The 21,670-nt window shown below is 56.0% G+C and overlaps 2 protein-coding genes across 5 annotated transcripts in view; both read right to left on the minus strand.

Moving 5' to 3' along the window:
- Positions 1-6: 6 nt before the first annotated feature.
- Positions 7-5,193, minus strand: LOC102243114 (uroplakin-3b). 2 transcript variants are annotated; one of them, XM_005879145.2, is made up of 6 exons: positions 4,971-5,192; positions 4,572-4,721; positions 4,058-4,286; positions 2,349-2,428; positions 1,469-1,598; positions 7-1,002 (listed from the first exon to the last, which is right to left on the minus strand). In XM_005879145.2, the coding sequence occupies exons 1-6, from the start codon at positions 5,053-5,055 to the stop codon at positions 843-845; spliced, it is 834 nt and encodes a 277-aa protein (XP_005879207.1). In that variant the 5' UTR covers positions 5,056-5,192; the 3' UTR covers positions 7-842. The 2 variants fall into 2 exon arrangements, with proteins under 2 accessions (XP_005879207.1, XP_014405649.1); XM_014550163.1 differs by lacking the exon at positions 4,572-4,721 and having other exon boundaries at positions 4,971-5,193.
- A 3,408-nt stretch (positions 5,194-8,601) lies between these two features.
- Positions 8,602-21,670, minus strand: part of DTX2 (deltex 2, E3 ubiquitin ligase) — a 37,837-nt gene continuing 24,768 nt past the window's right edge. The window contains exons 5-10 of one of the 3 annotated variants that reach the window (XM_005879146.2): positions 16,631-16,771; positions 13,914-13,987; positions 12,428-12,586; positions 11,610-11,771; positions 10,310-10,399; positions 8,602-9,199 (exon numbers count right to left, since the gene is read on the minus strand). In XM_005879146.2, coding sequence (XP_005879208.1) covers positions 8,972-9,199; positions 10,310-10,399; positions 11,610-11,771; positions 12,428-12,586; positions 13,914-13,987; positions 16,631-16,771 — 854 coding nt within the window. In that variant the 3' untranslated portion in view covers positions 8,602-8,971. The remainder of the gene's footprint in view (positions 9,200-10,309; positions 10,400-11,609; positions 11,772-12,427; positions 12,587-13,913; positions 13,988-16,630; positions 16,772-21,670) is intronic. The other 2 variants (XM_005879148.2, XM_005879147.2) reach the window with 2 other exon arrangements.

The following is a 21,670-nucleotide window of genomic DNA, read 5'->3' on the forward strand; positions in this document are numbered from 1 at the left end:
GGTAATGCAGCCTGTCCACCAGTGAGGGCTGGTTATGGAACCCAAAGAACCATTGGGGTGATTGTCTGGGGGGAGTGTGAGCCCCAGGGTATGTGACAATCTGAGGGCGAGACCGCCTCCCAACAGTAACAGGTCACACCTGGACATGAGGTCATCTGAGGTCCGGAGCAATGAGTGAGCTCCCCAAGATTTGCCGGAGGCCCCCTGTCTAACACTGCGCATGGCATGCAGCAGGCACTCAACAATGTTTGTGGAGTGAGAGTGCGTAGAGCAGTGTGTGAGCCCTCTGTGTGTGCAAGGGGGTTGGAAGTGGTGGCCCAAATCAGTGGCCGGATGGTCATACATGCACCTACGCCCCGTCTGACCTTCTAGCCACCCCCAGGAAGGGCCTGTGCCCAGGGACAATGAAGGGGCCTCTGGAGACTTCACTGCAGCCCCAGACACTGGCAGGTGGGACAGAGGGACAGGGAGGCTCAGGCCTCACAGCCTCAGTGATGGGCTCAGTTCAGCTCCCTGCACAGGACAGAGCAAGGCCTGCTCCTGGGGCCTGGCAGCTTCCAGTCAGGGTGGCCTTTGCACAGTACCTCCAGCCTCAACTCGCAAGAGCTTGACCATAGCCTTCGCCCAAACTCCCCTGCATACAACTTCAGTTCCTGGAGAGAAGGGGGAGGGCGGGGGGCAGGGGTGGGAAATGGGACCATATTCCGGTAGCTAGTGGTGGGATTTCAGGGAGGGGAGTGTGATGGGTGGGCCATGTGGGTGAAAGGGCTGAGAAGGAGCACTGTACCCTTGTCTCCCCCTCACCCCCGCCCAGTGCCCCAGCCCCAGGCACAGAGTCCAGGCTAGGGACTGAGGCTGGGGAGGGGGTCCAGGCCAGGCTCGCAGCCCACAGGCAGGGTGGCCACTTCACTGGGCGGGATGTGGTGGGTCATGTAGCGCTTGCCCATGAAGGAGCCAATCCGAAGCTGCTCAGGGACCTCCTCAGGCCACCACAGGCTGGAGCTGGACAGGGAGAGGAGGAGCAGCGGTGTCACTGCTGGGTGAGGCTGGCTGCCACTTCAGGGCCTCCTCCCCACTCCCACATCCCTCCTCCTGCTGCCTCTGATCTCCCTGCCCTCCCTTCTAGAACAAGCTGGAGGCCTGCCTCCTCCAGGTGGCCACCCTGATTACCCCAGTGTCAGTTCACTGAGAAACCAAGGCCCAGGAGGACAAGGGCCAAAGCAAAGGACACACTGATGGACAGGGACAGAGCCAGGTGGCCCCTTCTCTGAACCTGTGGTTAGAAGAGCTGCTGGACCACCTCTCTGACCGCCCAGGGGAGAGACTCAGGTGGGAATTCTCTGCACAGCCCTTCCAGGGAGACTTCCCAGCTCAAAACCACAGGGTCAGGGAGGTTTTCCAGGCTCAGGGGGCAGGGGCAGGGGAGGGGTTCCAGGTAGGAAGGGGCCCTGGGAGTGTCACCACTCACAAGCGCACAGTGGAGGCAGCCAGGAAGGCCAGGAGCAGGAGGCCGGCCAGAGAAGAGAGGATGGAGGTGATAACAATCATGTCTCCACTCCGCCGCCCCGGCCATGTGTCGATGGAGCCTGGAGACTTCCCTGCACACACAGCGATGCTCAGAGGCTGCCCTCGGACCCCAGGGCAGTCACCCTCACCCCTGCTCATACCACGGCTGGGCTCTCTCCTCCAAGGACATCTGTCCATCTCAGAGGGCATCTGTGCCCTGTAGCCTGGACCACCCATCGCTCCAGCCTCCACCCTAGCCTCACCTTCTAGGCTGTTCCCACCAATGTGCCCGCCCCTGGCACGCCCAGCAGCGGCAGACCTGAAGACTGACCGTGTGGCTGCCCTGCTCCCTGGAGCCTGGCATACAACAAGCGCCCGCCCCATCCCCGGCTCCTGCAGCCCATCTCCCAGGCATCGCGCACACCGGACATCTGGTCTTCACACAAGCAGTGTCCTCGGCCTGGTGACTCATGCTGGCTTCCTGGGGCCCTGCTGAGGGAAGCCTCCCAGACCCGTGGCCCTGACGGACTGCCCTCCTCGCTTTGGCCCTTCTTCTCACCCAGCAATGCTGGGCCCGGGCTGGCTCCCATAGGAGGGGAAGGCTGCTGCTGCCCATGACTGAGCTGGGGCCTGGGCACCCAAGAGTGGCAAACACGTGGGGCTGGACAGAGCCGGTGCCTCACCCCCAGCACCGGTGTCTGTGTGGAGGGTTCGCCGGATTTGAACACTGCCACCGGGCACCCAGTCCCACGGCAGCGGGAGGTGGAGGGGGCAGCTGAGCACGACCATTTCACCGAGTGTAAGGGACAGACTGGAGCCAGGACACCCCCTCCCCAGCGTACCTTGGTGGAGAGTGATGGGGCCAGACCACCTGGTCTCGGCCTGGGGTGAGCCCCCAGCGTCCATCAGGAGGAACTTCACCCTGGGGAGAGGAGGAGGGGTGAGGCTCAGAGCCTCAACTGCCCTAGGCCGGGCGCCCAACACAGCCAGACTCAAGGCAGCTCTTCTGGGCCAGGCTGTGAGCCTTGGCTCTGCGGGGAGTACGGGCTGGGGCTATAGGCCTCCCAGGGGAGAAGTGCTGGCCCATGGAGTCTCTGAAGCCATGGAAGCCCCCCCAATAGGGGCAAGCACCCCAGATAAAGGCCTAGAGAGGGAGGGGTGTGTTGAGGGTGCACGCAGAGTCCAGGATCACAGAGAAGGGCAGCTGGCACTGAGGGCACCAAGGCCGTGCAGAGGAGGTCGTGTCTTTGAGGGGCTGGGGAACTCTGGGAGGTTTCTAAGCATCAAGAGGCTTGGGCAGCCCAGCCAGTGTGGCTCAGTGGTTGAGTATCGGCCTATGAACCAGGAGGTCATGGTTCGATTCCCAGTCAAGGTACATGCCCAGGTTTCAGGCTCAATCCCCAGTAGGGGGTGTGCAGGAGGCAGCCTATCAATGATTCTCATCATTGATGTTTCTAGCCTTCTCTCCTTCTCCCTTTCTCTCTCTGAAATCAATAAAAACATTTTTAAAAAGAGACTCAGACAGGCTGGCACTGAGGGAAGCTGGCTCTGGTGGCTGCCAGGGATGGAGGCCAAGCCAGGGAGTGGGCCTGGGTGGGGGAGGTGGACCTGGCAGGGCTGGGTGAGAGGGCAGAGGGAGGCGGATGGAGATGCTGGCCCAGCGCACAGCAACCACCTTCCCTGCCCCCCTGCGAACGGTTCTCCCAGTTGGACTTGGCCTCCCTGAGGACACCTGGCCTCATCCTGTGGCCCGGGGAGCCCACGTCTGGACACCTGCTTTGCTACCCCGGCTCTAACCTGACCTTGGCAAGCCACTGGGCACTTCTGTGCCTCTTCCTTTGCTTCCCCAGCTCATACCCACTGACGGGGCCTGAACTCGGCCCTGTGCTTACTCTCCCACCAGATCTATCCAGGGGAGAAACAGTGGGCCCAGGAGTGCAGCCCTGCCACCCCACCCTACCCCACCCCACCCCACCAGCTCTGGTGCCACACTGGGTCTGAACTCAGCCCTGTGCTTACTCTCCCACCAGATCTACCCAGGGGAGAAACAGTGGGCCCGGGAGTGCAGCCCTGCCACCCCACCCCACCCCACCCCACCAGCTCTGGTGCCACATCTTCCCCCTGGGCCCACCCGGAAGCTGGAATTCTGCCTGCCCCAGCTGTGATGAGTGCTGCTCTCCCCCACCCCTCCACCCCAACCCCCGAGGAAGAAGCCAAGGTTTGTGAATAGAAAGGGCCTGCGAGGCCTGCAGCCAGGATGGGGCCTGGGGAAAGGCCAGGGAGGGCAACCCTGGTCCCCGAAACCTCTCCTCTCCCAGGCCCCACCCCAGGCTCCAGGCAGAGAGACCCACCTGTAAGGCCCGGGGCCAGGGAGGGGGGTGTTGCAGTAGGACGGCTGGTCCCGAGGAAGAAGCCAAGGTTTGTGAATGGAAAGGGCCTGCGAGGCCTGTAGCCAGGATGGGGCCTGGGGAAAGGCCAGGGAGGGCAACCCTGGTCCCCGAAACCTCTCCTCTCCCAGGCCCCACCCCAGGCTCCAGGCAGAGAGACCCACCTGTAAGGCCCGGGGCCAGGGAGGGGGGTGTTGCAGTAGGACGGCTGGTGGAGGTCAGCCAGGCAGCCAGGGTCATTGCCCACCCGCAGCACAGGGATGTCACCCACGGGATCCTCGCAGGGCAGCTGGTCCAGGGACAGGGGCAGCGTCATGTAGTGGCCGTCGGTCAGCAGCTGTGGGAAAGCGGGGATCTCAGCCAGTGTCTTGGGGTTCTGGAAGTCCCTGGAGGCTGTGGAAGGGAGGGACAGACCGATGGGGCTGGTCAGCGAGTGAAGCCAGGCCTTCCTCGCCACAATCCCTGGCTGGGTCCAAGGCCTACAGCCCTGGCCCTTCAGCACCCAGAGGGCCCCTGTGACACAAAGCAGGGCTTGTCACCCTCTCAGAGGCCCCTCTCCATACAGCCCAGCTCCCAATCCACACCCAGTTGTGGAACATCACAGTGAGGGGCTCCCAGACCCGCAGCTTTCCTCAGCCCCACCGCTCACCCCAGGCCCACACCTGCACTGGGACGCACCGTTGCTAAAGGCCACCACCAGCCAGACCGTGTCGGCAGCCCTGGCATGACCGTCCAGCACACAGCGCGGCTGCTCCAGGGAGAACGTGGTGGCCGTCACCTTCCCTTCCAGGTCCCCGGGTGTTATCTGCGGCGTGTAGGGGATCAGCTCTGTGGCCATGGAGAGAGGTGTGAGGGTCCTGGGGCGCCCTGCCCTGGGGCTGCCTCTCCCAGTTAGAGGATGTGGGCTCCCAGGGTCCAATCACACCAGCAGGTGCCCCAGCCCCTTGGGTCTGAGTGAGGGTCCTGGGGCTGCCTCTCCCAGTTAGAGGATGTGGGCTCCCAGGGTCCAATCACACAGCAGGTGCCCCAGCCCCTTGGGTCTGGGCAGGTGCACCCAATCCCTGGACCCCCACTCACCGAGGCTCGTGCAGGGCTGGGGCCAGACCAGCGCCACCAAGAGGCACAGCAGCCGTGAGTGAGGCTGCCTCTGGGGGAGCCCCATGACCGCCACCTTCTACCACAGCCACAGCCTGGGGCTGGGCTGGCTGCCGCCTGCCGCGCCCCTCCCCCAACACCTAGGCCTGGAGAAGCTGGTTAGTCAGGCTGCCAGGCTGGTCAAGGGCTGGAAAGACCTGAAAATATGAACGCACCCAGCCCCTCCCCTCAGCCCAGTCCCCCACAGGGAGGGGCCTGGGCAGGGCACTAGTGTGGGGCAGGCCAGGGCTGAGGGAGAGGCCACTGGAGCTCAGAGCCCCATGTCTGCATTTAGGCCCCACCCAGCCTCCCAACCCTGGGGAGGAACACCAATCTCTGGAACCTTGGGCTCAGGGCCACATGCCTGAGATTCCTGCACCCCAGGTACCAGGAGACAACCTCTGTCCTTCCATCCCCACCCAGGAGCAAGCCTGGGGCAGCTCCAACCTGTCCAGCTCCAACCTCATCACAGCCCGCCTGGCCCTGCAGCCATCTTGTGCCGCGCCCTCCCTCCTGGGGCCACATCCTTCCTGGTTCTTCAGTTCCCTTGTCCGAGGGAAGAACTTAGAGAAAGGTGTGTAGAGCCCTTGACAGCTGACAAGCCCCCACTTACATTATTCCCTTTGGTTCTCACTACATACATGGGTGGGGCAAAAGTAGGTTTACAGTTGTTCATCAATAGTTAATACAAGAATAAACTGCTTTGCTCACTCACAACTGTAAATATATAAACCATATCTATTTTTTTACTAATATATAATCCATCCTATATAATAAATAGGTAATATGCAAATTGACCCTCATTCCGCCATGCCATCACAAGACGGCTGCGCCCACAGTGAAGGCAGGGTTCTCGTAATGAGCCTTAAGGAGCGATCAGCAGGGACCTGAGGCTGTGCCCCTGGCCCAGCGGGGCTTGAAGGGTGACTTCAGGCCACATCCCCTGCCCGGCGGGGTTTGACGGGAGACCTGGCCACGCCCCCAGACCAGCGGGGCTTGACGGGGAACCTCAGGCTGCACCTCCCGCCCCAGTGCTGGGCCGGGGGACCTGAGGCTGTGCCCCCCGCCTGGTACCAGGCCAGGGGATCTGAGGGTGCACCCCCTGCCCAGCAGGGCTTGATGGGGAACCTCAGGCTGCACCCCCTGCCTGGCACTGGGCCAGGGGACCTGAGGCTGCACCCCTGCCCGGCGGGACTTGATGGGGGTGGGGCTGGCCGGGTCTGGGTCTTGTGCAATTTTGAGGTGCACGTGGGTGGGCAGGGACTTGACTCTGGTGCATGGTGTGCCCCAGTGTGGTGTGCCCCAGACTCTGACAGGAGGAAGATTTTCTTTTCTTTCATCTCTGACACTTCTATTATAAAGAAAGGGCAAATAGCAATATTAAAATATTTCCTCTAATTAATTCCCCTTTAATGTGCATGAATTTTGTGTACTGGGCGGCTAGTACATTATAAAATTCACCCTTTTAAAGTGCACAGCTAACTGGCTTTTAGTATATTAACAAGGTTGTGCAATCAACATTAATTCCAGAAATTTTTCATTTCAAGAAGAAACACAGTACCCATGAAAAGTCACTCCCCCGCCCTCCCCTCGGGGAACCACTCCCACTTTCTGTCTGGATTTGCCTATTCCGGACATTTCACATAATGAAATCACACAGGATGCGGCCTCTCATGTCTGGCTTTCACTTGGTATCATGTTTTCAAGGTTCATCCATGCTGCCGTAGGTCAGTCCTTCATTTTTATGGCTAAGGATCATTCCACGGTATGGACAGACCACATTTAGTTTAGCCATTCATCAGCTGAGCAGTTGGGTTTCCCCCACCTTTTGGCTGTTATGAATAATGCTGCTAGGAACACTCGTGAACAAGCTTTGGTTTGGACATGTTTTCAGTGCTTGGATGTGAACCTAGGAGCGGGATGGCTGAGTCATATGGCAACCACTTTCTGAGGAACTGCCCAACCGTTCGCCAAAGCAACTGCATTTCACATCCACCAGCAGCAAAGGGCTCCGGTTTCTCCACGTCCTCACCAACATTTGCTGTTTTCCCTTTTCTTTGTAATAACCATTCTCATTGGGCATGACATGGTATCCCTTTGTGGTTTTGTTTCCCTGATGACACTGAACATTTTTCATGTGCCTGTCAGCCATCTGCATATCTTCTTTGGAGAAAAGTCCTTGGCTTTTTTTTTCTTTTTAAAAAAGGGTATTTTTCTTCTTGTTGAGTTCCTTATACAGTCTGGGTACTAGACCCTTATCAGATAGATGATTTGCAAACATGTTCTCCCATTCGGATTCTCATTATACTTTAATGGTGGGAGTCAAGAGGGCAGCGGCACGCAGGTGCCCACCCAGCTCCCGAGCCCTGTGAGCCTGTGGAGTGGGTCTCACTGTGGAACTAAACAGGTTGGGGGGCAGCCAGGCCTCCCTGCCCTCCCTAGGACCAGCTCCCCATTAGGCTCATGGGCAGTGCCCAGGGCCCACAATACATTCAGGGGCCCAGGAAAAGTCCTAGTTTCTTTTAAAATCAGAAGGGAACAAAATAAACTTCTAAATGGAAGAAAATGCTCAAACATATTTTCATCTTTATATCAACACATCATAAAACAGAATTTAACTTTTCTTCTTTTTTTAAACACATTTTTATTGATTTCAGAGAGAAAGGGAGAGGGAGAGATAGAAACATCAATGATGACAGAGAATCATTGATTGGCTGCCTCCTGCACACCCCACACTGGGGATCGAGCCCACAATCCAGGCATGTGCCCCGACTGGGAATAGGTTCAAGGTTGATGCTCAACCATTGAGCCATGCCAGTCGGGCACAATTTTTCTTCTTCTTTTAATCCTCACCCAAGGATACGGTTTTATTGATTTTAGAGGGAGAAACCCACAACCTAAGTAAGTCCCTCGACTGGGAATCAAACCCACAAGATTTTGGTGTATAGGACGACACTCCACCTGGCCAAGGCTAACATTTTTCTTATAAAGGAAGGATCCACAAAGGCAAAATTGGCCCTGGCCCAAGTGCGGCTGTGTGCGCCTCCAGGCTCAGGCCACAAGCACTCCATCCCACCCCCGGCAGACAGCGAGTCTGAGAGTATTTGATCCTCTTTCTGAGAGGGTTCAGAAGGATTGACTTTGAGGATGATATCAGACCAATCCTGTCCCGGATTCCAGCTCTGGCTCTACCACTAGCTGGGACCTTGGGCCAGTCACTATATCCTTGAACCTCAGTTTCACCATCTGTAAAATGGAGACAGCAGCACCTGCCTCCTGTGAGCAGTGCTCCCCAGAACTTGGGGAGGTAACAGGATGGTGGGCTCAGAGTTGCTGGACTCCACAGTGCAAGGACCAGAGTGGGGGTTGGGGAAGCAGCACAGGTCAGTGCATGGGCTCTCTGGCTCACTGCAGCCTGTTCCTTCATTTAGGAAATGGGAGCTGCATGGGCAGCCCATAAGGTCCTTTCCAGCAGGACACGTGTGCGCGGGCCTTCATACATCTCGTATGCACATGCACGCGTGCGCACGTATACACACACATCGTCTCCACTGACAAACACACTAGGGCCTGCTGACTTTGGCTATTGGACATTTATTGCAAACAGAACATCTGAGGTATGAGAAGCTGACCCAGACCCATGCCTGCCCCTGGCTAGGGGTGGGGCAGTCTCTCCTCAGCCCATGCCAGGCCCCCAGCACTGAGGTAGCTGCATCTTAAGCCCCCACAAGTACAACTCCCCAGGCTTGCAGATTCCCATGCAAATCCAGGCCTGGAGGGGAAGAGGAAGGAGGAAAGGCAAACAGGAGAGGCCCCAGCTTCAGTGGAAAATGCCCACCCCCCCGATAAACATGCCAGCTCCTGCGGAAAGCACCTTCCTGCCGGTCCATCTCAAGAGCAGCCCAGCCGGCAGTGGGGATGGGCGGCTGGCTGCCAGCTGGTGGTCACTGCTGCTCCAGGCAGTCCTCGGTCACTCCCTGGGCAGCCAGCTCAGCCAGCACATTCTGCAGGTAGTTGGGGTCGGGGTAGCCATGGCCCGTCACGTTGCGGTCCATCTCTGTCTTGTGATGGATCTCGTTCCACACCACCGTGTCCGTCTCGCCTGTGGTGCTGGACGTCCCCACCGTGAAGATAAGTCGCCTCTTCCAGGCCACCTTCAGCAGCTCTAGGACCTGCCCCAGGAGGAGGAGGAAGAGAAGGAAGAGGAAGTGAGGGGGAAGGAAGGGTGAATAAGCGCTGGCCTTCACAGGTTTTTCCACCCTGGGGAAGAGTTTGCCAGGAGACAGGTGGGAGCACCCACTGCCCTCCCCTAATTTGCCCCAGTAGTAAGGATGAGGTCAGCAGCACCAGCCACCCACCAATGTCAGCTGTGGGCTGTGTCGGTGCTGCATGCTAGGACCCTGGTTCATTCAACATGTGCCATTAACCACCAGCAGGGTCCCTGGGAGCTGGGCCCTTTCTCCTCTCCATTCTGTTCTGTTGCCACCTTAAGTGGTGTCATCCACAGTCCCAGATGAAATCCCATCTGCGGGGGTCCCCAGCTTTTAGCGCTAACCCTGACCCCTCTGGAATGCCAACTGCTGTTCTGACAGCCCAATGGACCTCACACTGAGCACTTCCATGACTCAAGTCTTGGCCCTCCCACCTCAGACAGTGCTGCCATTTCCTCAGCCCGACACCTGATTAGTCCCTACTTCCAAGTACATCCTGGATGAGCTTCCTTCTGTCCCTCCTCATCGAGTCCAGGCTCCCTGCTCTCTCCCGTTCCTGCTGCTCTCCACACACAGCCACCTGGAGTCCATCCTCTCACAGCAGCAGAGACAGCTTTCTCAAACCTAAAATCTGCAGCTTCTACAGCTCTTCTGACACACCCTCACCTCATGGCATCATGCAGTGCTTAGAGCCCCAGTCCCACAGGCCAGCAACCACCTTCACTCCTTGTGCACCTCACTCCCCCTCACCCACTTGGTCCTCCTTCAGGCTCCTCACATCTGCCCAGCCTGTTCCCATCTCAAAGCTGTCACACTAGCTGTTCTGTCTCCCACAGGCAAGGAAAGTCCTACCTCGGGTATCAGTGCAGAGGCACAACCTGGCCCACTAGGCTGCTCGAAGACAGTCTCTCCTCCCCACGCCCCAGGAAAGTACGACCCGGTACTCCCGGCACCTTGAGGATGCCCAGCCCACAGCAGGGTTCCTGGGAAGGGAGTGGCCTTGCACTGGACCAGCACTTGGCACAGGCCTGCCAGCAGGCGGCCCTTCCCAAGGGTGGCATGGGGCTTTACCTTGCGGCCCTGGGCATTGTCGGGAAGGTAGCACTGGCGGGGAAACCCTCTGGCAGTAAACGGCTTCCCGGGGTTGGGGTGCTCAGGGCCCTGCAGGAGGAACACAGACAAGGGAGTGGGGGTGCTCCGAGAGGGGCTCACCCACTAGAGCTGCACAAAACATGCAAGGCCCAGCCTCGCCCCTTTACCCTCCTGGCTGGGGGCTGTTCCTTAGCTCAAGTGGCCAAATAAATGGCCGCCTCTCTCAAATCCTGCCCCTAGAAGACCCAACGTGAACATGGCTGCCCTCCCTGAATGCATGCTACTCCGCCTGGCACCAGACACTCCTAACTTCTTCTATTTCCCTGATGAGAACAGAACCCTCAGAGGCTGGACGGAGGCTCCTACTTCCTTCGGCAATCCTCCAGGCACGGGGCTCTCTGGACTGGACAGCGCATCTGCCAGCCTTCAGGACACCCTCACTCCAGCACATAGGCCCCTCCAGTCTTCACTCTAGAGGTGGCTGGAGCAGGGCCCTGAGACAGTGGCCGTGGTCTGCACAGGAGTGTGGTCTGCACAGCCCTTGCTCCTGTCCTCTGCCACACAGTGACGCGTCATGTATAGCAACAAGTTTCCCTCTGGCCCTATGGTTCCAACCCTGTCTAGAATGCTTTAAAATTTCACTCTCAGCCAAGGAGAAGAAGTAGAAGGCAACCAGGGAAGAGCACATGATTAAACAAAATAGAGCGATGGACCCCCTCGGTCTCCTGGTCCCCACTGCCCTGCATCTTTCCAAACTGCCCCAGGCTCTGAGATCAACCCTGGCCCACGGAAGGAGGCCTGAGGGGCCAGTGCTCCTATCTGGGTCTCCACTGGGATCCTGCCGCCTTCTGCTAGGATCTTTGTCTTGTTTCTGACATCGAGACTCAGCCCTGCTACTCCCAACCCAGCCTCATCTGGCTACTGAGCCGGTCTCTCCATCAGTCTTCACTGCTGGCACCTCCCCGTCCTGTCCTGTGGCCCCAAGAGGGTCCTGCCCCTCAACACAAGTGTTCTTCCTGCTTATACACTTGACCTTCTGCCAAGTACAGATCCAGCTAAGACGTCTCTGCCTCCAGGAAGCCTTCCCTATCTCAGGAAGGAGCTGAGGGCCATCTTCGCTTCCTAAGAGCTTGCTGTAATCCCCTGCACTAGTGCCTCCTGGTTCCTGGAGGCCTGAACTTGGCAACCTGGACATCCCCACAGCGACAGGGGACAGACTGCTGGGAGAGGGCTGATTCCAGGCAGATCCCAGGAGGCTCCTCTTTGCCAGGGTCCTTACCTGAATGCCATGAGGAATGTTGTAAACTATGAGTATTGTCCCGCAGTCCTCGTGGCCAGGGAGGGATACCTGGAAGCTGAACACCTCCATCTTTCCCCGAGGCTGGGTCCCAGTTTTCTCTCCGTAGATGGTTTTGCAGGAAGGACACTGTAAACTTCCATCCTGAGACAAGGCAGAACGCCACACACTGAGCTGGAGGCCCCGAGGGAGCACCTAGGCACAGCCACCCACCATCTAGAAGGGAAGGAGGCCTGCAGGGGGGCAGGTCGGCTGATATCACACATCGGGTCTGGGCAGGTGGCCCAACTCCCAGGCAGCCTCCTCACACAGAAACTTGATTCCAACAGCTTCCTTAGAAAGACAAGTTTTGTACCAGAAACTCGTTATATAATTTTCATTAAAGGAGACTGGCATCAGGTAGAAAAATCAGGTTTATGAACAAAAGTCCCCACAGTCTATTCACATTTCAAGTCAAGCAAGAAACCCTGTGACTCATTAGCTGTTGGTGCTGGCACCCTACTGGTACAGGATACACAGGGATACTGAGGAGAAAGGCCAAGCCACGCCTGAAGGTCTGCCACATGTCTCAGTTCTCCCAGTCCTCCCAACCTCTGTCCATTCTGGCTAAACGCCACTGAAGGAAGAGCAGCCAGACATCACCCGCCACCCCCAGCCCCCAACCCCATCCTGTTGCAGGGAAGGGGCTGCCTCTGAGCACACCCCAGGTCCTTCACAAGGCAGCTACAGTCACCCGCTCAGATGCAGCATGACCGGGACAGGTCACCCCTGGCCCCCACCCTTAGTCAGCATGTAGGCACCTTATTTCCATTGCAGTACATGGCCAGCAGGCAGAGCAGATGGAAGGCATGGCTACACTTGGTGAGGCGGCCCACAGCCACTGGTACAATGGACATGCTGTTGGTCACGTCACTGTACCCAGACACCATGGACAGTTTCTCCATACAGATGATGCAGTCCTGGAGGGGGACCAACACAGGGAACGTTCGCCAAAAGAGACACTGCACCCAGAGGCGAGACTTGTAGGAAAAGGCCTTCATCTGCTGACCTGCCAGAGTTACAGTCAAAGTCAATTCAACAGTCATTTGTTCCAGACGCTGGGAACAGATGAGTCACGGGGATCTGTGCCCTCGGGGGCTTACCATAGTAGGAGAAAGGACAGGCAGCACTGAGCCAGGGGCCAGTGCAGGAACAGAAGCAGAGGCCAACACAGCAGCAGGAACAGCCAGATAGAGAAGAAAACAGGAGAGGCCCTCCAAGCTGGGTTTACAAGGAAAAGGGGAACTTGTTGGATGGGTAAGAGCGGGAATGGACGTTCCGGCTACAGGGGAGAGAATGATCTGAGGCATGAACCAGCGTATAGTCTGGGAGGGGTGGAAGCACCTATAGGGGGCAGGGTGAACAAGGTGTAGATGAGACAAGACAGGTGAGGATCAGATCCTAGAAACTTCTAATCATGCTCAGGAGTCGGGGCTTTGTCTTATATATCAGGCCTCGTGGAGGGGTTTTCAGCAGGTTTTTAGCACAAAGGCAAAAAGAAAGAAAAATTAGTGCTGTGAAGTGGGAACAGAGAGGACTGGAGGGAGGATGGGGGACACAAGGATGCCTTTCAGGCTTCTGTCTAAACCTTTACCAACCGTATGTTTCTCACGTACTCGACTTGCAGGGGAAACAGGCCAGTGAAGAGTCCTCGGTTCTGTACCGGAAGGACTGACATTTAGCCCACTTCCTCCAGATTCTCAGGACTCTCCATCAAGTCAGAGACAAGTGGCACTCATGGCCCCTCAATGTGGCTCAGCAGAGAGAGGTTGGGGTCCTACTGACGCTTTAACGGTCTGGCAGGCCCTGTTAATTACAGGAACCCTGACCTGCTCTCCCACAGCCAAGGGGTAGGACTGCTATCTGGACAAGGCCACTTCCCTTGTACACCAGCGTCAGCCCTCAGGGAGTGGGGCAGGCTCTCCCATTCCTTGTCTCCAGGACTCCCAACCCCCAGGATGGCACAGGACTACACAGAGCCCGGTACAGCAAGCGAGGAGCTTTGCTCAGGATCACACTTGTTTGTGACAAAGCTAAGATTGAAATCTAAGTTTCAAAAGCTACAGCCGCCTCATCTTGGTAAGGCCTGCCTCACAGGGAGGCTGGGAGATTAGCCCCAAGTGCCCAGGGCATGGTGCAGGCATCGGAGGTGCCCTTCTAGCACAGACCAGGTTGGCGGCCTTCTTGTCTGGAGCTGCCCCATGTTTCCAAACAAAACGACAAGCAGCCCGGCTCCTGTGCACCTACCTCATCTGGGGCTGTCTTCAACTCTTCAGTATAGTTTCTTATCACCTGCTCGGGCTCTGGCTTTGGAGTCCCTCCTAGAAGAGAAGAGAACATCAGCTGTGTCCCAAGGAGTAAGAACTGGAGATGCTGAAACCACAGAGAAAGGAGGACAAGGGAGAAGTCCAAGCTGCCAGGAGGGGTCAGGAGGGCTGAGAGGAACATCAGCATGCAAGAGGGGAGACCTGGAGTCAGGCGCACAACACTCTGCTGGCTGAGCCCTATCCAGGCCCACGCACTGGGAGCCCAGCCCCAGGAGCCCCGGAGGCAGAGGAAGAGGAGCAGAGACAGCAGCTGGTCACAGCCCTCAGGTCCCTGTGCACATTCGGTCCGGAAACCAGACCCAGGCTCCTTGGAGGACATGCGGAAAAGTCAAACAGCAGTTTTTAGTACAAATTATTCTGGAGCGTGTGCTGGCAGTGTTATTTCACTCCAGTTTCATTATTCTTGTAATAAAGTCTCGGTAAGAGAAGTTTTATGAGGCTAGTGTGTAGCGGGTGCCTACCCCGTGTGAGCGTCTGTGTGCACGCTGACTGCAGACGACGGCCACACTGACACTGTCACAATAAGTTGCCAAGTCTTCTCGAGTCTGTCCTCGGACTGTGGAATCTTAGTGACACACCTACTCGGTTCCTAAGGCGAGTGATCTGGGAAGCAGCCAAGATATGCAGCAGGAAGGGTGTCCTGGCCGCCCGCTCCTCTCAAAACCTCCCATTCCTCTGTGCACATGTGCAAGAGGCTGGGAGGGGAGCCCTGCACCACTGACCCTGTACCAACAGGCCTCACCCAAGGACAGGAGGGAATCCATACAGCCAGGGGGGCTTATCCAGACAGACAGCGGCAGAACCAGAGAGAACGGTAGCAAAGCCTGTGCGAGAGCAGAGAGGAGGGGCCAGGGAGACCAGGGCAACTTGGGAACACAGTCCTGCAGGGCTCCTCATCCTGCCTCAAGGTCACTGGGGAGCTCCTAGCCTCCAACACCAAAGGGCTGTGGCTTGAACCCAAGCTCATGGCCATCAGTTTGTGGCTGCAAAGACTTACAAGCCTGAGGCTTCAAACGCTGAGCTCCCTCTACACCAGAGGCCAGGTGACAGTTGTGAGGGGAGCAGATAGGCTGGGGTCAGGCAATGTCTGGCTCTTGTGCTGGGACCAAATAATGCTACCTGAGTCTCAGTTACCTCGTCTAAAAAGTGGAGACCTAATACCGACCAAAGCTGACAACTACAAAGGCATTAGCTGTTATTACCTGAAAGGCAGCTGCAGGCAAAAGAATACCATACTCTACACGCCCCCACACACACATACCAATAAGCCCCCTCTCCTCCCATACATACCCATACATGCACAGACACTCACAAACTTCAAGGACCTGACTCTGGTGAGAAAGCCAGGCCAAAGCACAATGACCACCAACACTGGGTGGCTGTCCTGGAATCGGAGACTGTTCAGATTTGGGAGGAGCCTCGCAGAAAAACCTGGTGGCTACAGGCCAGTCTCCAGACGAACTTAGGAGCCCATCCACCAGGACTAGTCACTGGCCGCTTCTGGTGAGGCGCAGCTCAGCCTCCCATCCCCCACCTACCCGCCCTGACCCAGGCAGCCTCTCTAACTGAAGGCAGCTTTCCACGAGCCACATTTCTCCAAGGGAGCCAGCCAACCCCACGAAAGGGACATCTGAGCCCAAGAAGGCCAGGTCTGCCAAGAGCCTAAGTGTTCTTTCAGGCAAACCCGAGTGCCTCGGAAAGCTGCTGGCCTGCCCTGCCCACCGACCTGTCTGTCTCCACCTCCAGGGAGAGGAAGAACTGGACTGGAGTCAGGACCTGAGCCTGCGTGGACTGCTGGGGGTGAGGGGGGGAGTGGGGTGGGGCTGGGTAGGTAAAGCCCTGCCCCCTCCCTGGGCCTTTCATCTGTCCTAGGGGTGCCTGTTAGACAGGCGGTGGACATGATCAGAGCTGCCATCCCACTATGTGCCAGGTGCTTCCTGTGTATACCGTCTACTCCTCCCACAACCAATCTGCTAAGTAGGAGGCATCGGCTCATGAATGGAGGAGACACTTGTGTGAGATCACAAAGCTGGTGAGTGCTGGAACCAAGACAAAACCCAGGACTGGCTGAGCCAGAGCTGTGCTCCCTGCTCACATCATCCCGAAGGTCACTGGCTCTCAGCAGTCCATGCTCCCCTGGCCCCATGATGGAGCTGGAGCCACAAACGGCTTTAGAAATGACAGGTTTAGAACTTCTCACCCAAATCTTGTTAAAACTCACAGTGGTTCTGAAACCACTTCTTCCCCAGCAGGGTGATGGGCAGGGCAGTGGTCATGGGGACCCTTGTGAAGTAGACCCATCCGGGGGGGCAGACAGGTCTGGGGGCCTTTCCTGAGACACACACTGGCCCCAGGGAACGGACAGAGTTATCCCTCATCCTGGAGCAGGCCTCACCCCACACCTGTGTTTACAAAGTCACAGTCCATAAAAACAGGCCACTTGCCATCTGTGCCAGGGAGACAGGACCTGAACTCTGGGACGGCAGGGAGAAGGGCTCGGAGCCCACGTCCCAGCAGGTGAAGGAAGCGGAGAAGGGCCATGGGAGTCAGAGAAGAGCGACTGATGCGGAAGTCAGAGGCAGCAAGACTTGGAGGCGGCTGAGCAGAGGCCAGAGAGTATTTGTGAGCAGAAACTACCTTTCATGGACATTTTCCTCAATCTCTTAACTGAGCTGTGACTTTTAGAGGCCAGACAGGAGGCGGGAGGACTGGCAGGCTGGGGTGCGCGGCTAAGACACACAGGGAGTCCGATGGCTGACATCAGAATACTCGTCATGCCTACACGGGGTGCGAGATCAGACATGCAGAGGGGAGAAACATTAGGAGGAGTCGATTGGTGCGTGATGTCCACAAACCCCAGCTGAGTCCAGGTAGCACTGTGAACGGCCATCAGGACCCACTGGTCTCCCTGGAGAATCTGGAGGCTCGAGGCTGCCAGGACCTATCCAGGCTGGCAGGGCAAAGCTCCAGGCAAGCCAGTGAGATGCCTGGCTCATTGGAGTCCTGGCCCCAAGTTCCACAGGTGTCTATCCAAGCAACTGATCAGCTTGCACCCCGAGCATGCAGGAGGGTGAGGCCGTTTGCTTCAGGAGGACGTAGGGCACAGTGCCACCCTAGGAAGCCTCCTGAGCAGTTCCGGGTGGCGTCTCCCCATGCCAGGCACGGAGAAAGAGCAGAAGGGCAACATGGAAGGGTGCAGCCAAGTTACGGAAACATGGAGGGACTCTCAAGCTCACAAACCTCCCCATGTTCTCCCTGCACACCCCTTTAGCTCCCAGTCACTGCCTCTAGGGAGCACTGTATGCTTTCTGTACCCTAACTGGGCTGCGGTCAGCGGTCGCCAACCGGTGGTCCGTGGACCACTGGTAGTCTGTGAGGTCCGAAAGGTTGGCAACCGCTGGTCTAAGTGGCTTCAGTGCCATTGCTGGGGTGGGCAAGCAGGAAAGCTGACCCTGAGCCTACTCCTCAACAAAGGTGTCCCCATGGCCCAGGTGACTGCTCCTCTAGAGCAGCACAAGTCCCAAGCCATGGCTTCCTCTTCTGGTAACCTCAGCTGAGGCTTAAATAGTCCTTCGGCCCTGGGTGGCATGTCCACAGGGGGAGGGAGCTATAGCAGGCAGCCCAGCTGAGATGGATGTCCATTCTTGTCATACTTCCTGGTGCCTGCAGGGGGAGGCCTCACTCCTCAGCCAGGTGTTCCACCTGTCCTACCCGCCTCTTAACTGACCCTCATCCCACACTGCTCCTTGAGCATCCCTGAGGGTCCAACACCTCCTGGAACACAGCATGACCTCCTATTGGAGTGGCTATTCCTGCCACCCTCTCAGCCTATTCTGCCGTCCACAGCACCACTTCCCCAATCCCTCCGGTCCTCAGTCTAGCGCAAAGCACCTCCTCCTGAGGGGAGCTCTGGGCTTCTCTTTAAGTACCTCCCTGAGTGTGGCATTCTGGATGCTCAGAATCTGGCTAGGGAGCTGGGCACAGCCTGGGGGAGGAAGTGGAGATCCTGGACCTGCTGAGCCCTACTTTCCCACCTAGCAAGGCCGACAGAGCTGCCCACTCCAGAGGCAATCAGAGGGCCTTAGGATCCATCATGCCAGCCACTGTGGCCTCTACCCCTGGGGCCACCATCACCATCCCCAAGAGGCCACACATGAACAACGCTCCTGCCCTCTTCAAGACAGGACCCATTCTCTTGAATTCAAGGTGCAGACACAGGTCTCCACTTAGAAGCCTGCAGAGGTCTGCCTTCTTGTGGAAGAGTGGGAAAGCAGCATGTGGTGGACAGAATGGTCAGGGGACACCAAGACGGACCATCGTATCTTCCCCAACAGCAAGGGCTCAGGACAGCCATCCAAAGTCCTAACATCCCCAAATAACTGTAACAGCTCAGAGAGCCACAGCTTTTCCTCCGCTCATCTGATCTGTCAGAGCCCCCGAGATTTCAGGCCTTTACACAGGCAGATGTGTGAACACCCCTTTCTGGCACCAAAGATTGGCCTTCGTCCAGTGACCAGCTCAGGTCTAAGCTTATCCTCCTCTGGCTCTGGCCTTACCAATCAGGGTTCAAGCCCAGCACCTCTCCTCCCTGGATGACTGGTCCTGGGCAGGTTGCAGCAGCATAAAATGTAGATACACCTCCTCCCTCACAGGATGGGAACCTAGCCCCAGCATCGCCTACTCCCCAAAAGAGAGGTCCAGCCATGCCACAGCCAGTGAAGCTGTCACCTGAGGCTGTCGCTCCTGGCCTGGCCTGGAGGTGGTTCCTCTGTGGACCTCCTCCGCCAGTGCAGAGGGGCACAGTCCAACAGTATGGCCACTTGTTTGTAAACCTACCTGCACAATCCCGTGTCTAAGTACTCAGCTCACTGCAGCCGTGCCTGAATCCACACTCCCAAACCCATAAACATAGTCCAGGCTGAGAGAACACTCTCCAGACCCTGCTTCTTGGGGGCTGGCCTGGGATCTCTTGGTCCCGGTGCCCTAGACAATAATCCCAACAACAGGTTTAAGCCAGAGGCTGCATTCAGGGTAGGTGGCGTCTGGCCATGGGCTCCAATCCAGTCTCTACTCTTTTCTAGCGGGGACCAAGTTCCTGAACCTTGGGGTCTGTTTCCCCAATAAGGAAAGTGAAGGTTAAATGCCCGCTTACTTCCAGGACTGCTCTTAGAGTCAAGGTAGGGGGGACAGTGAGAACAGTTTCAGGTACTTTCACTGTAGCATTTTTGCCATAAACATTCACTGCATAACTAATTGGACATTAGGCAATTTTACCATAAAAAAACACAAAATCATGACAAAAGAGGGACATTAAAAAGGAATAACATTAAAAATATGTATTGTGAAATATAAAATATTTGACTACCTTTGTGTGTGTGTGTGTGTGTGTGTGTGTGTGTGTGTGTGTGTGTGTGAATCCTAATCTGAGGTCATTCTTTCCATTGCTCTTTCAAAAAGAGTGGGAGGGAGGGAGGGAGAGAGGGAGGGAGGAGGGGAGAGAGAGAAACATTGATGTGAGAGACATACATCAACTGATTGCCTCCCACATGCGCCCCGTCCAGAGGGCAGGGAGGGAACCTGTAACTCAGGTACGTGCCCTTCACCGGGAATCAAACCCGTGACACTGGTGTGTGGGCCAGTGCTTTAACCGCTGAGCGCACCAGCCAGGGCCATTTGACTACACCTTTAAAATGTGTGCAGGTTCATCAGGTACAAGCCACAGAATAAAATCAGGCACTGCACCAATACCTGATTTTATTCTGTGGCTTGTACCTGAGCACTTGTCTTTGTCCTATGGGAAATGTGGGTTCAACTCTCTTTCTCTACCCAATGTTGTGTGTTCCAAAATAAGAAACCAACTATCTCTCGGGGCAAATCATCGTCATCTGGAAGAAATGCTATTTTAACCACCACTATATTTAAGTTCTTTGTTAATGGAGAAATAAACCAACTAAACAAAAAAGAAACCAAACCAACCAAAACAAAACATGTCAACCAGTTATTTTACCTTTTTTATGGCAAAACTGCCTTATGGCCAAATAGTTAGGTGGCAAAAATGTCTATAGTAAAGATGCTATGGTTCTCGGCCTCAAGAGTAGAAGAAAGGGAACTAGAGCTATCAATACCCAGACCACTTCTGGAGGTTCTTATAACATGTGTGTTAAAACCTTAGTGATTAGAGAGAGGAATGGAGCCATGTAACGTGCAGGCCAAGACTGTTCACCCACAACCTTTCTCCAACAAGACTGCCACCAAACACATGCACTCATGCACATGCACGCACACACATGCACGCAGGCGAACACGCACCCACACAAGTCTGACTCATCCATGGCAGCTGATGTCACAAGAAGACCTAAACTGGGCAGGAACTTTCTAGTCACCACCTTGCTCACTGATCTCTGTTCTAGCAGAGGGTTAATGGCTGAACAGCTGAAGCTGGTGCCAGAGGGCCTGCAGGGCAAGGCCTCCCCTCCTGGGGCTTTCCCAGACCCACTCTCCCATCTCCTATTACCTTCCTGATTGATCCTCCCATTTCCTTCAAGGGCTCTTCTTCCCATTGTCCCACCCATGGGGGGAAGAGGCCACCCTGAACTGCTTGTCCGAGCTGCACATCCAAACTCCCACTGCCTGTAGGCCAGTTCCATCTATCTATACCAGCCATTGCCCCCTTCCCCTCCCAATGTTCCCACCAGACTCAGGAGCAGCACAGTGTAACAGCTGAAAGGCTAGATTCTGAGGACAGAATGCTTGAGGCTGCATCCCCACTCTCCAAGGAGAGGCTGGCTGATCTAGAGAAGTTTTGGAATTCTCTGAGCCTCAGTTTCCTCAAGTGTAAAATCAGAATAAAGTTCCCACCTCACAGAGCTATGATTGGGATGAAGTGAATCAACACACATACAAAGCTCCTAGTGAATGCTCACGAATAATTTCTTACAGCACTGCCATCAGCAGCTGTACACCAGGCCTCGTTCTAGCCTTTCTCTCTCACAATCAGGTCCATCACCAAGTCAGAGCTCTTACCTCCATCCCACTGTCACGGCACTACTGGGGCCTTGGCTGGCTTACCTGAGGCATGAAGTCAGACTTCACAAGGGTCTCCCTGCCTCCAGGACTGTCTTCCCCATGTTATCACAACAACTCACCTAACACATACACTCCGCTGATCTTATTCCCCTGTTTTGACCTTTAAATGATGAAGGTTCACTACATTGAGTCTACCTTTCTAGAGCACTTTATATTTCTCATAAGGTAAAAAATAACTTTTAGTGCCTCCATAACATCTGTAAAAAGAACTTAAAAAACAGTTCCAAGATGTATGGTTAACAAAATATCTAGATAGACACAAAAGCCACTTATTCATAATGTCACTCCAGCCAAAATAGTTCTGGAACTTTCCCAGAGGCCCCTTAAAGGAAATGACTAATGCATTTCAGGATAGGAACGTGATTCTTGAAACATAATTCAAGATGATGTGAAAATTTAAAAGATGGCACCTGGCCCAGGAGCTTAGTTGGTTAGAGCAGTGTCCATGGTCAGGACACATACAAGAATCCTATCTAATAATAGAGAAACATGGTAATTAGCCATACCTCCGCTACCCTTCCCATTGGCTAATCAGGGTGATATGCAAATTAACTGCCAACCAAGATGGCGCCTGGCAGCCAGGCAGCTTGA

This window comes from Myotis brandtii, unplaced genomic scaffold (assembly GCF_000412655.1).
Source record: "Myotis brandtii unplaced genomic scaffold, ASM41265v1 scaffold583, whole genome shotgun sequence".
Taxonomy (NCBI): Eukaryota; Metazoa; Chordata; class Mammalia; order Chiroptera; family Vespertilionidae; genus Myotis; species Myotis brandtii.

Bases quoted from the DNA above. Each gene is read 5' to 3' on its own strand.
- LOC102243114 (XM_005879145.2), bottom strand. From the start codon at position 5,055: ATGGGGCTCCCCCAGAGGCAGCCTCACTCACGGCTGCTGTGCCTCTTG. The intron at 4,722-4,970 runs GTGAGTGGGGGT...CCATGGCCACAG, and splicing joins CCAGCCCTGCACGAGCCTCG to AGCTGATCCCCTACACGCCG. The intron at 4,287-4,571 runs GTGCGTCCCAGT...TCCCTTCCACAG, and splicing joins GGTGGTGGCCTTTAGCAACG to CCTCCAGGGACTTCCAGAAC.